Genomic DNA, 12,822 nt, shown 5'->3' with positions numbered 1-12,822 from the left:
CCGCTTTATCAATTTTACCGCACGAGGAACGGTGTAAACGCACTCCCCCAAAAGAAATTCATGAAATGCTGGTTTTTGTTCATTCTGCGTCCCAAAAATCGGAATAAAAAGCGATCAAAAAATGTCACGTGCCCGAAAATGGTACCAATAAAAACGTCAACTCGTCCCGCAAAAAATAAGACCTCACATGACTCGGTGGGTCAAAATACAGAAAAATTATAGCTCTCAATATGTGGTGATGCAAAAACTATTTTTACAATAAAAAGCGTCTTTCAGCGTGCGACAGCTGCCAAAAATAAAAACCGCCATAAATAGTAAATCAAACCCCCCGTTATCACCCCCTTAGTTAGGGAAAAATAATAAAATTAAAAAAATGTATTTATTTCCATTTTTCCATTAGGGTTAGGGCTAGGGTTAGGGCTTGGGTTAGGGCTAGGGCAAGGGTTAGGGCTGAGATTAGGGTTAGGGGTGTGTTGGGGTTCGGGTTGGAGTTAGAATTGGGGGGTTTCCACTGTTTGGGCACATCAGGGGCTCTCCAAATGCAACACTGAGTCTGATCTCAATTCCAGCCAATTCTGAGTTGAAAAAGTCATATGGTGCTCCTTCCCTTCCAAGCTCTGCCATGCGCCCAAACAGTGTTTTACCCCCACATGTAGGGTTTCAGCCTACTCAGGACAAATTGCAAAACAATTTTTGGGGTCCAATTTCTCCTGTTACCCTGAGGAAAATAAAAAATTGGGGGCAAAAATATCATTTTTGTGGAAAAAAATGATTTTTTTATTTTCACGTCCGAGCGTTATAAACTTCTGTGAAGCACTTGGGGGTTCAAAGTGCTCACCACACATCTAGATAAGTTCCGTGGGGGGGTCTAGTGTCCAAAATGGGGTCACTTGTGGGAAGTTTCAATAGTTTAGGTACATCAGGGGCTCTCCAAATGCACATGACACCCGCAGACCATTCCATCAAAGTCTGCATTCCAAAATGGCACTGCTTCCCTTCCGAGCCCCGACGTGTGTCCATACAGTAGTTTTCTCCCACATATGGGGTGTCAGCGTACTCATGACAAATTCGACAACAACTTTTGGGGTCCAATTTCTCCTGTTACCCTTGGGAAAATGAAAAAATTGGGGACTAATTGATCATGTTTGTGGAAAAAATACGATTTTTTTATTTTCATGCCCGGGCATTATAAACTTCTGTGAAGCCCTTGGGGGTTCAAAGTGCTCACCACACATCTAGATAAGTTCCTTAGGGGTTCTCGTTTCCAAAATGGGGTCATTTGTGGGTGTTTCCACTGTTTAGGTACATTAGGGGCTCTCCAAAGGCAACATGACACCCGCAGACCATTCCATCAAAGTCTGCATTCCAAAACGTCACTACTTCCCTTCCGAGCCCCGACGTGTCCCCATACAGTAGTTTTCTCCCACGTATGGGGTGTCAGCGTACTCAGGACAAATTGGACAACAACTTTTGGGGTTCAATTTCTCCTGTTACCCTTGGGAAAATAAAAAAAATTGGGGACTAATTGATCATGTTTGTGGAAAAAATACGATTTTTTTATTTTCATGCCCTGGCATTATAAACTTCTGTGAAGCCCTTGGGGGTTCAAAGTGCTCACCTCACATCTAGATAAGTTCCTTAGGGGGTCTAGTTTTCAAAATGGGGTCATTTGTGGGGGGTTTCCACTGTTTAGGTACATTAGGGGCTCTCCAAAGGCAACATGACACCCGCAGACCATTCCATCAATGTCTGCATTCCAAAACGTCACTACTTCCCTTCCGAGCCCCGACATGTGCCCATACAGTAGTTTTCTCCCACATATGGGGTATCAGCATACTCAATACAAATTGGACAACAACTTTTGGGGTCTAATTTCTCCTGTTACCCTTGGGAAAATAAAAAAATGGTGACTAAAAGATTATGTTTGTGGAAAAAATACAAATTTTTTATTTTCACGCTCGGGCATTATAAACTTCTGTGAAGCACTGTGGGGTTCAAAGTGCTCACCACACATCTAGATAAGTTCCTTGGGGGGTCTAGTTTACAAAATGGTGTCATTTGTGGGGGGTTTCCACTGTTTTGGTACATCAGGGGTTTTCCAATCGCGACATGGTGTCCGATCTCAATTCCAGCCAAAAACGTCAAATGGCGCTGCTTCCCTTCCGAGCTCTGCCATGCGCCCAAATAGTGGTTTACCCCCACATGTGGGGTATCAGCGTACTCAGGACAAATTGCACAATAACTTTTAGGGTGCTGTTACCCTTGGAAAAATAAGAATTGAGGGTGAAAAGATCATTTTTGTGGAAAAAATATGATTTTTTAATTGTACGGCTTTATGTTATAAACTTCTGTGAAGCCCTTGGGGGTTCAAAGTTCTCACCACACATCTAGATAAGTTCCTTAGGGGGTCTAGTTTCCAAAATGGTGTCATTTGTGGGGGGTTTCCACTGTTTTGGTACATCAGGGGTTTTCCAATCGCGACATGATGTCCGATCTCAATTCCAGCCAAAAACGTCAAATGGCGCTGCTTCCCTTCCGAGCTCTGCCATGCGCCCAAATAGTGGTTTACCCCCACATGTGGGGTATCAGCATACTCAGGACAAATTGCACAATAACTTTTAGGGTCCTGTTACCCTTGGGAAAATAAAAATTGGGGTGAAAAGATCATTTTTGTGGAAAAAATATGATTTTTTAATTGTACCGCTGTACGTTATAAACTTCTGTAAAGCCCTTGTGGATTCAAAGTTCTCACCACATATCTAGATAAGTTCCTTGGGGGGGTCTAGTTTCCAAAATGGGGTCACATGTAGGGGGTTTCCACTGTTTAGGTACATCAGGGACTCTCCAAACGTGACATGGCATCTGATCTGAATTCCAGCCAATTTTGCATTGAAAAAGTCAAACGGCGCTCCTTCCATTCTGAGCTCTGCCATGCGCCGAAACAGTCGTTCCCCCACACAAATCAGGTATAAGCGTACTCAGGACAAATTGCACAATAACTTTTGCAGTCCAATTTCTCCTGTTACCCTTGGTAAAATAAAAAAAATTGAACCTGAAGTATTTTTTTTGTGAAAAAAAGTTAGATGTTCATTTTTTTTTAAATATTCAAAAAAATTCCTGTGATGCACCTAAAGGGTTAATAAACTTCTTGAATGTGGTTTTGAGCACCTTAAGGGGTGCAGTTTTTAGAATGGTGTCACTTTTGGGTATTTTCTATCCTATAGACCCCTCAAAGTGGCTTCAAATGTGATGTGGTCCTAAAAATAATATGGTGTTGTAAAAATGAGAAATCGCTGGTCAACTTTTAACCCTTATAACTTCCTAACAAAAAAAATGTTGGTTCCAAAATTGTGCTGATGTAAAGTAAACATGTGGGAAATGTTAGTTATCAAGTTTTTTGTGTGCCGTATCTCTGTGATTTACGGGCATAAAAATTCAAAGTTGGAAAATTGCGAAATTTTCAAAATTTTTGCCAAATTTCCGTTTTTTTCACAAATAAACGCAAGTTATTTGAATGAAATTTTACCACTAACATGAAGTACAATATGTCACGAGAAAACAATGTCAGAATCACCGGGATCCATGGAAGCGTTCCAGAGTTATGACCTCATAAAGGTACAGTGGTCAGAATTGTAAAAATTGGCCCGGTCATGAACGTGCAAACCACCCTTGGGGGTGAAGGGGTTAAGAAACGCCTGGCGTCAGTACCTAAATGCTGAGTGGATTTGCCCTAATTTGCATACCAATGATCCCTTTAAGAGACCCTGGGGTCAGAACCACAGAGTTGAGTGGAACGGTCCTAACTTCCATACCGGTCCTAACTTCCATACCTTTAAGAGAGGCCTGGGGTCAAAACCAATGCGCTGGATGGATTTGCCCTGACTTCCATACCGGAGATCCCTTTAAAAGGGAAGATGTGCCTATGGGATGTGTGATGTGTATATGGGCACGGGAGGGGGGGGGATTCATTTCTGTCATGTGCTCTGTGCTCCTTTCTGGGGGGCAGACAATGGCTGGGAGCTTATGTTCCCGGGTATGCTAGATTTCTCCCACCATGTCAGTGTCTGCTGAGGTGTTGTCAAGTGGGAAACTTGCTCATAGCAACCAATCACAGCTCATCTTCTTTTGAACAGCTCTGGTGAAATGAAAGATGTTTTGTGATTGGTTGGTGATACACACACATACATACATTCAGTTTTATATAGAGCGATTTCATAGATTCCATTTGAAAGGACTGCACCTTCAGGGACTTGTTTTGAGACGTCAGATTAACTATAGTTCTGAAGGAGTTGTCTGGCTTGGTTATTAGAAAGAGAGGGGAGTAGAACCCCATCCCTATTTTACCCATTTCAGACTCCGGGACTTCCAGGACAGCTTCCTGAACAAAGTCCAAGACCTCTGTCTCTAGTGCCAATTGCTCACTCAGGACAGAATGAAGTGTCAACACAAATATTTCTCCTGGAACCGTTAGGAACTCTAATTTCAATCCTGACCTAATCAGGCTGAGGATCCAGACACAGGCTGAAATAACCTCCCAGCCAGGGAATAAGGAAGAAAGCCTTCCCCCAACCTGGGCTGGGAGTCATTGACCTGATTTTCTGGCCTCCTGGGAAGAGGTTCCAAACATGAGGCCTCTACCATTTCTTCTGCGATCTTCCCATTTGACCAGGTCCCTGAAAGGCCTCCTCCAGACAAACCTCCTTCTTCGGAAGGATCATTTGTAGTTAGGCACAGAAAGACTGAGTAACCCCTTCTTGGTATCTCCCGCCTTCTCCAGGATCTCGTCCAGGGAAGGGACAAAGAGATACTCCCCCTCAGAAGATATGGAACACAACCTCAACATGGCCTGGATGACCCCTGGCCAGTATTTCAGTCAAAGCCCTACAGGCTGTATTGGAAAGGGATTCCAGTCTATTCAGCCAGATCATCAAGAACCTGGCCGTGCAGGTGCTGCTACTGCTGGTTTCAGGGCACCAGCAGATGTCTCCCAAGTCCCCCTTAAGAAAGGTGTCTGCTTTTCAATCCAGGGGATCCCGCAATGGCCCCATATCAAAGCGTATAGCAGATCTTTTGGAAACCTATTGCAAAGTCCAGTTTAGGGGCTTTTTCCCATAATGACAAAGGTGGCTCGTCAAAGGGGTATTTTCTCTTGAAAGAAGGGGGTAGGGAGCCCTTCCTTTCCAGCCTCTTCCATTACTTTTGCACTAAAGCCCTGATCTTTTCATTCAATGGGAAGGATTTTCGTTTCCTCTGGTCTAGGCCTCGGAACATTATATCCTGCACTGACTTCTCAGGCCTAGTGTCCATAATGACCATATTTTTTCTCACTGATTTCACTAGCCTATCTACTTACTCAGGTTTAATACAATGTTGTCTTGATGCCTGATAATGAGGTCTGTGAGGAGGAAGCACCCAAGTCATCCCCGCTGTCTGAATTAGAGGAAATTATTATTATTTATTGTTATAGCGCCATTTATTCCATGGCGCTTTACATGTAAGGAGGGGTATACATAATAAAAACAAGTACAATAATGTTAAACAATACAAGTCATAACTGGTACAGGAGGAGGACCCTGCCCGCGAAGGCTCACAATCTACAAGGGATGGGTGAGAATACAGTAGGCGAGGGTAGAGCTGGCCGGTGGTTACTGCAGGTTGTAGGCTTGTCGGAAGAGGTGGGTCTTCAGGCTCTTTTTGAAGGTTTCGATGGTAGGGGAGAGTCTGATATGTTGTGGTAGAGAGTTCCAGAGTAGGGGTGATGCGCGAGAGAAATCTTGTATTCGATTGTGGGAAGAGGAGATAAGAGGGGAGTAGAGAAGGAGATCTTGTGAGGATCGGAGGTTGCGTGCAGGAAAGTACCGGGAGACGAGGTCACAGATGTATGGAGGAGACAGGTTGTGGATGGCTTTGTATGTCATGGTTAGGGTTTTGTACTGGAGTCTCTGGGCAATGGGGAGCCAGTGAAGGGATTGACAGAGGGGAGAAGCTGGGGAATAGCGGGGGGACAGGTAGATTAGTCGGGCAGCAGAGTTTAGAATAGATTGGAGGGGTGCGAGAGTGTTCGAGGGGAGGCCACAGAGCAGGAGGTTGCAGTAGTCAAGGCGAGAGATAATGAGGGCATGGACTAGGGTTTTTGCAGATTTTTGGTTGAGGAATGAACGGATTTGTGAAGTATTTTTGAGTTGAAGTCGGCAGGAAGTGGAAAGGGCTTGGAAATGTGGTTTGAAGGAGAGATCAGCGTCAAGGATTACCCCAAGGCAGCGAGCATGTGGGACTGGAGAGAGTGAGCAGCCATTTACTGTAATGGATAGGTTCCTTGGGGGGGTCACGTGAGATGGGGGAAAGATGATAAATTCTGTTTTGTCCATGTTAAGTTTCAGAAATCTAGCGGAGAAGAAGGATGAAATAGTGGACAGACATTGAGGGATTCTGGTTAGTAGGAAGGTGATATCTGGTCCAGAGATGTAGATCTGTGTGTCATCAGCATAGAGATGATACTGAAAGCCATGAGATTCTATGAGATGTCCCAGGCCAAAGGTGTAAATGGAGAAGAGCAGGGGTCCTAGGACTGAACCTTGTGGGACTCCGACAGATAGGGGGCGAGGTGAGGAGGTGGTGTGTGAGTGGGAGACGCTGAATGTCCGGTCTGTTAGGTATGATGAGATCCAGGATAGGGCCAAGTCTGTGATGCCAAGGGATGAGAGGGTCCGTAATAATAATGTCAGATGTCAGGGAGGCCACTCTAACACTTCTATAATTCTTCGCTTTCTGTACCTCTTTCTGGGAGAGGGATCTAAAGGACATTTAATCTCTGCTTTTATGATGGCTCTTAAGCCGGTGGTGAAGTTACGGGTCTCTCATCACTGTCTGCTCTATACAGGATTGTGTGCATATACCCCAATGAAAATAAAGAAGTAAAAAAGTGCATTAAATAATTAACATAGGGTACTTAGTAAACACTGTTTTTGATCCAAAAAAGCATAAAGCTGTCCCACCACGACAAGGTGTAAAAGCATGTTCACACTGGCCATGGGTGCACCTTTTTTACTTATTTATTTTCATTAGGGTATATGCAGACATTGTCTTTTCTTTGGTTTTGTTTGCTTCCATGGCAAATGTGAACATGCTTTTACATTATGCGGTGAGCCCACCTCAAAGTCGTGACATGTCAGCTGTTATAAACAGCTGACATGTGCCCGCAATAGGCGAGAGCGGAATCGCGATCCGCCCGCATCTATTAACTAGTTAAATCCCGCTGTCAAACGCTGACAGCGGGCTTTTTAGCTAGAGCTTCTGGCCGCGCAGCCGGAAACTAGCGCATTGCCAACCCCCGTCACGTAATCGGGGGTCAGCGATGCGTTGCAATAACAACCTGAGGACTCCTCGACACCTCTATGGCTGTTGATGCCAGATTGCTGTGAGCGCCACCCTGTGGTCGGCGCTCATTGCAATGCTGTAATTCTACTACATAGAGGTGATCTATGCATCGCCTCTATGTAGCAGAGGCGATCATGTTATGGCAGCTTCTAGCCTCCTATGGAGACTATTGAAGCATGCCAAAAGTAAAAAATAAAAAAAAAAATAAAGCGTTTAAAAATATTAAAAAAACATAAAAGTTTAAATCACCTCCCTTTTGCCCCAATTAAAATAAAACAAAAAAAAATCAAACCTACACATATTTGGTTTTGCCACGTTCAGAATTACCCAATCAATAAAAAAAAAAGGATTAACCTGATCACTAAATGGCGTAGCGAGAAAAAAAATCAAAACGCCAGAATTACGTTTTTTTGGTCACTGTGACATTGCATTAAAACGCAATAACGGGCGATCAAAAGAACGTATCTGCACAAAAGCACAAAAGTAGTATCATTAAAAATGTCAGCCCGGCACGCGAAAAATAAGCCCTCATCCAACCCCAGATCATGAAAAATGTAGACGCTACGGGTATTGGAAAATGGGGCAATTTTTTTCTTTTTTAAGCAAACTTTGGAAATTTTTTTCACCACTTAGATAAAATAGAACCTAGAGATGTTTGGGTCTATGAACTCGTAATTACCTGGAGAATCATGATGGCAGGGCAGTTTTAGCATTTAGTGAACCTAGCAAAAAAAGCCAAACAAAAAACACGTGTGGGATTGCACTTTTTTTTTTCAATTTCACTGCACTTGGAATTTTTTTCCCGTTTTCGAGTACACGACATTGTAAAACCAAAGGTGTCGTTGAAAAGTACAACTCATCCCACAAACAAGCCCTCACATGGCCATATTGACGGAAAAATAAAAAAGTTATGACTCCGGAAAGAAGGGGAGTGAAAAAACAAAATGATCAGGGTTCTAGGAAGCCAACAGCATCATTACCCTCCACTTTCTGATACAGACCCATCATAATACTTTTCTTTAGGTTATTTTCTAACTTGTCAACACATTCTACGTACGCTGTCATTTGGCTTTGTAGTTTACAGACCTGGGCAGGTAACGGTCAGCGTCTTCTAATCCCAGGGGGTAGGTGGATCATTCAGGTTGTAAGTTCTATAGAAAAGGGCTTTCAATACCCAAAGTCATATGAACAGTTTTGGGTGGAGGAACATTTTGTGGTCTAGAGGCAAAATGGTGATCACATGATGTGATACGGCCGGACTACAAGGCAGATGAAGCAGTCACAACCGGTAACTGAGAAAAATCTGTGACTTCGCTGCATTTAGTGGTTAGCACTCACCTGGGTAGTCATATGTGGGAATCTCCTCTTTACACCGCTCATCACCCCTCACATATGTCTCTGTAGTATTAATATGGGTCAGATCTTCACCCTGAAACAAATACTGTAAAAGCCACAGACAGATGGAGAAGTCACATCTATGATCAGCTCTAATCCTGCCATCTCCACCGCTCTCATTACACAAGTATAAAACATATAACACTGGTGGATAAAACAAGACTGAGCACAAGACCTTCACAGCCGTCTACACATCATAGGGGAGATCTCATGATACCTTCTCTCCATCTACCTGATGATCCTGAGGAGCATTGGGATCTTCTTGTTTACAGTCCTGTGCAAGAAGAGGACGGGGACATCTCTCTGGTGTTGTCCTCTTACTGGATAGATCTGGAGGAAACACATACAGGGACTGAATTCATTCTTTACATACAGATAATTATAGGCCGTGTGTATTTAGTCCCGTCTGTTACCTGGTGATGTGAGGGGCTGGGGAACCTCCATCATGACGTCCTTGTACAGATCTTTGTGTCCTTCTAAATACTCCCACTCCTCCATGGAGAAATAGACAGCGACATCCTGACACCTTATAGGTACCTGACACATACAATGATACCGTCATCCCCCGATCCCTTCATAGTGTTACTGTATAATGGCCCAACATTCCCAGCAGTGTCACCTCTCCAGTCAGCAGCTCAATCATCTTGTAGATGAGGTCTAGGATCTTCTGGTGATTGATGTCCTCATGTATCAGGGGGTGAGGTGGAGGCCCCGTGATTGGGCTCAGGGGTCTTCCCCATCCCTCAGACACAGGGTCCTGACAGCGCTCACTAGAGGTCTTCTTCACTACTGTGTAATCCTGGTTATGGAGAGACACATTAATAAATCTCACTACAGACATTTCCAGAGTCCTCACCTCTCCAGTTCTGTCCATCTGTTATTCCCATAGATAAGAATGATGTAATGTGACGTCATAAGGATCTCTCACCTCTCCAGTAAGCCGGAAGAGGATCTCTAGGGTGAGGTGTAATATCCTCTCCGCCATCTTGTCTCTGTCCATATCCATCTTTGATGGGTAAATCAGGAAAATTCTCTTATGTAGAAGATCTTCATTGACAGGAGATTATATTGTAGAGACCTGAATAGAAAGACGATGTAAAATCTACTGGCTAACACGGTACAAAGATATACATCTTTCCTGTAAAATCATAAAGAATTCTATATAATACAATTAATGACAAAAATTAGAACTGAAGGCAGCACTGAGTCCTCAAGCAGTGGGTATAACATACAAGTGTGCTTTTATAGGTATACTAGCTGAAGAGCCCGGCGCTGCCCGGGCATAGTAACTAACTACGGGTAGTTATAACAAATTATAATGATTATATCTATACATATAAAGGTGAGTCTATAGCCCCGCCCACTCCACAGAGCCACATTCACTATAATATCCCATATCATCCCATCAGCCAGAGCCACCGGACTACTACCCCTAATATCCCACATCATCCCGTCAGCCAGAGCCACCGGACTACTACCCCTAATATCCCACATCATCCCGTCAGCCAGAGCCACCGGACTACTCCCCCTAATATCCCACATCATCCCGTCAGCCAGAGCCACCGGACTACTACCCCTAATATCCCACATCATCCCGTCAGCCAGAGCCACCGGACTACTACCCCTAATATCCCACATCATCCCGTCAGCCAGAGTCACCGGACTACTACCCCTAATATCCCACATCATCCAGTCAGCCAGAGCCACCGGACTACTACCCCTAATATCCCACATCATCCCGTCAGCCAGAGCCACCGGACTACTACCCCTAATATCCCACATCATCCCGTCAGCCAGAGCCACCGGACTACTCCCCCTAATATCCCACATCATCCCGTCAGCCAGAGCCACCGGACTACTACCCCTAATATCCCACATCATCCCGTCAGCCAGAGTCACCGGACTACTACCCCTAATATCCCACATCATCCCGTCAGTCAGAGCCACCGGACTACTACCCCTAATATCCCACATCATCCAGTCAGCCAGAGCCACCGGACTACTACCCCTAATATCCCACATCATCCCGTCAGCCAGAGCCATCGGACTACTACCCCTAATATCCCACATCATCCCGTCAGCCAGAGCCACCGGACTACTACCTCTAATATCCCACATCATCCCGTCAGCCAGAGCTACCGGACTACTACCCCTAATATCCCACATCATCCCGTCAGCCAGAGCCACCGGACTACTACCTCTCTAATATCCCACATCATCCCGTCAGCCAGAGCCACCGGACTACTACCCCTAATATCCCACATCATCCCGTCAGCCAGAGCCACCAGAGTACTACCCCTAATATCCCACATCATCCCGTCAGCCAGAGCCACCGAACTACTCCCGTCAGCCAGAGCCACCGGACTACTACCCCTAATATCCCACATCATCCCGTCAGCCAGAGTCACCGGACTACTCCCCCTAATATCCCACATCATCCCGTCAGCCAGAGCCACTGGACTACTCCACCTAATATCCCACATCATCCCGTCAGCCAGAGCCACCGGACTACTACCCCTAATATCCCACATCATCCCGTCAGCCAGAGTCATCGGACTACTCCCCCTAATATCCCACATCATCCCGTCAGCCAGAGCCACCGGACTACTCCACCTAATATCCCACATCATCCCGTCAGCCAGAGCCACCGGACTACTATCCCTAATATCCCACATCATCTCGTCAGTCATAGCCACCGGACTACTACCCCTAATATCCCACATCATCCCGTCAGCCAGAGCCACCGGACTACTCCCCCTAATATCCCACATCATCCCGTCAGCCAGAGCCACCGGACTACTACCCCTAATATCCCACATCTTCCCGTCACCCAGAGCCACCAGACTACTACCCCTAATATCCCACATTATCCTGTCAGCCAGAGCCACCGGACTACTACCCCTAATATCCCACATCTTCCCGTCAGCCAGAGCCACCGGACTACTACCCCTAATATCCCACATCATCCTGTCAGCCAGAGCCACCGGACTACTACCCCTAACATCCCACATCATCCCGTCACAGTTGCCGGACTACTACCCCTAATATCCCACATCATCCCGTCAGCCAGAGCCACCGGACTACTACCCCTAATATCCCATATCATCCTGTCAGCCAGAGCCACCGGACTACTACCCCTAATATCCCACATCATCCCATCAGCCAGAGCCACCGGACTACTCCCCCTAATATCCCACGTCATCCCGTCAGCCAGAGCCACCGGACTACTACCACTAATATCCCACATCATCCCGTCAGCCAGAGCCACCGGACTACTACCCCTAATATCCCACATCATCCCGTCAGCCAGAGCCACCGGACTACTACCATTAATATCCCACATCATCCCGTCAGCCATAGCCACCGGACTACTAACACTAATATCCCACATCATCCCGTCAGCCAGAGCCACCGGACTACTACCCCTAATATCCCACATCTTCCCGTCAGCCAGAGCCACCGGACTACTACCCCTAACATCCCACATCATCCCGTCCGCCAGAGCCACCGGACTACTACCCCTAATATCCCACATCTTCCCGTCAGCCAGAGCCACCGGACTACTACCCCTAATATCCCACATCATCCCGTCAGCCAGAGTCACCGGACTACTACCCCTAATATCCCACATCATCCCGTCACAGCTGCCGGACTACTACCCCTAATATCCCACATCATCCCGTCAGCCAGAGCCACCGGACTACTACCCCTAATATCCCACATCATCCCGTCAGCCAGAGTCACCGGACTACTACCCCTAATATCCCACATCATCCCGTCACAGCTGCCGGACTACTCCCCCTAATATCCCACATCTTCCCGTCAGCCAGAGCCACCGGACTACTACCCCTAATATCCCACTTCATCCTGTCACAGCTGCCAGACTACTACCCCTAATATCCCACATCATCCCGTCAGCCAGAGCCACCAGACTACTACCCCTAATATCCCACATCTTCCCGTCAGCCAGAGCCACCGGACTACTACCCCTAATATCCCACATTATCCCATCAGCCAGGGCCACCGGACTACTACCACTAATATCCCACA

General features: G+C 46.0%; 1 protein-coding gene across 2 annotated transcripts in view; it reads right to left on the bottom strand.

Moving 5' to 3' along the window:
• The window catches only part of LOC141094230 (uncharacterized), an 81,944-nt gene that overhangs the window by 50,939 nt on the left and 18,183 nt on the right, over positions 1 to 12,822 (bottom strand). The window contains exons 2-6 of one of the 2 annotated variants that reach the window (XM_073580038.1): positions 9,701 to 9,850; positions 9,392 to 9,571; positions 9,186 to 9,309; positions 9,005 to 9,102; positions 8,716 to 8,818 (exon numbers count right to left, since the gene is read on the bottom strand). In XM_073580038.1, coding sequence (XP_073436139.1) covers positions 8,716 to 8,818; positions 9,005 to 9,102; positions 9,186 to 9,309; positions 9,392 to 9,571; positions 9,701 to 9,778 — 583 coding nt within the window. In that variant the 5' untranslated portion in view covers positions 9,779 to 9,850. The remainder of the gene's footprint in view (positions 1 to 8,715; positions 8,819 to 9,004; positions 9,103 to 9,185; positions 9,310 to 9,391; positions 9,572 to 9,700; positions 9,851 to 12,822) is intronic. The other variant, XM_073580039.1, reaches the window with a different exon arrangement.

Source organism: Dendrobates tinctorius, unplaced genomic scaffold (assembly GCF_039654945.1).
Source record: "Dendrobates tinctorius isolate UK_male_01 unplaced genomic scaffold, ASM3965494v1 ptg000063l, whole genome shotgun sequence".
Classification (NCBI taxonomy): Eukaryota; Metazoa; Chordata; class Amphibia; order Anura; family Dendrobatidae; genus Dendrobates; species Dendrobates tinctorius.
Note: the sequence above shows the minus strand (reverse complement) of the source record. Positions and strands in the feature narration are given on the sequence as shown.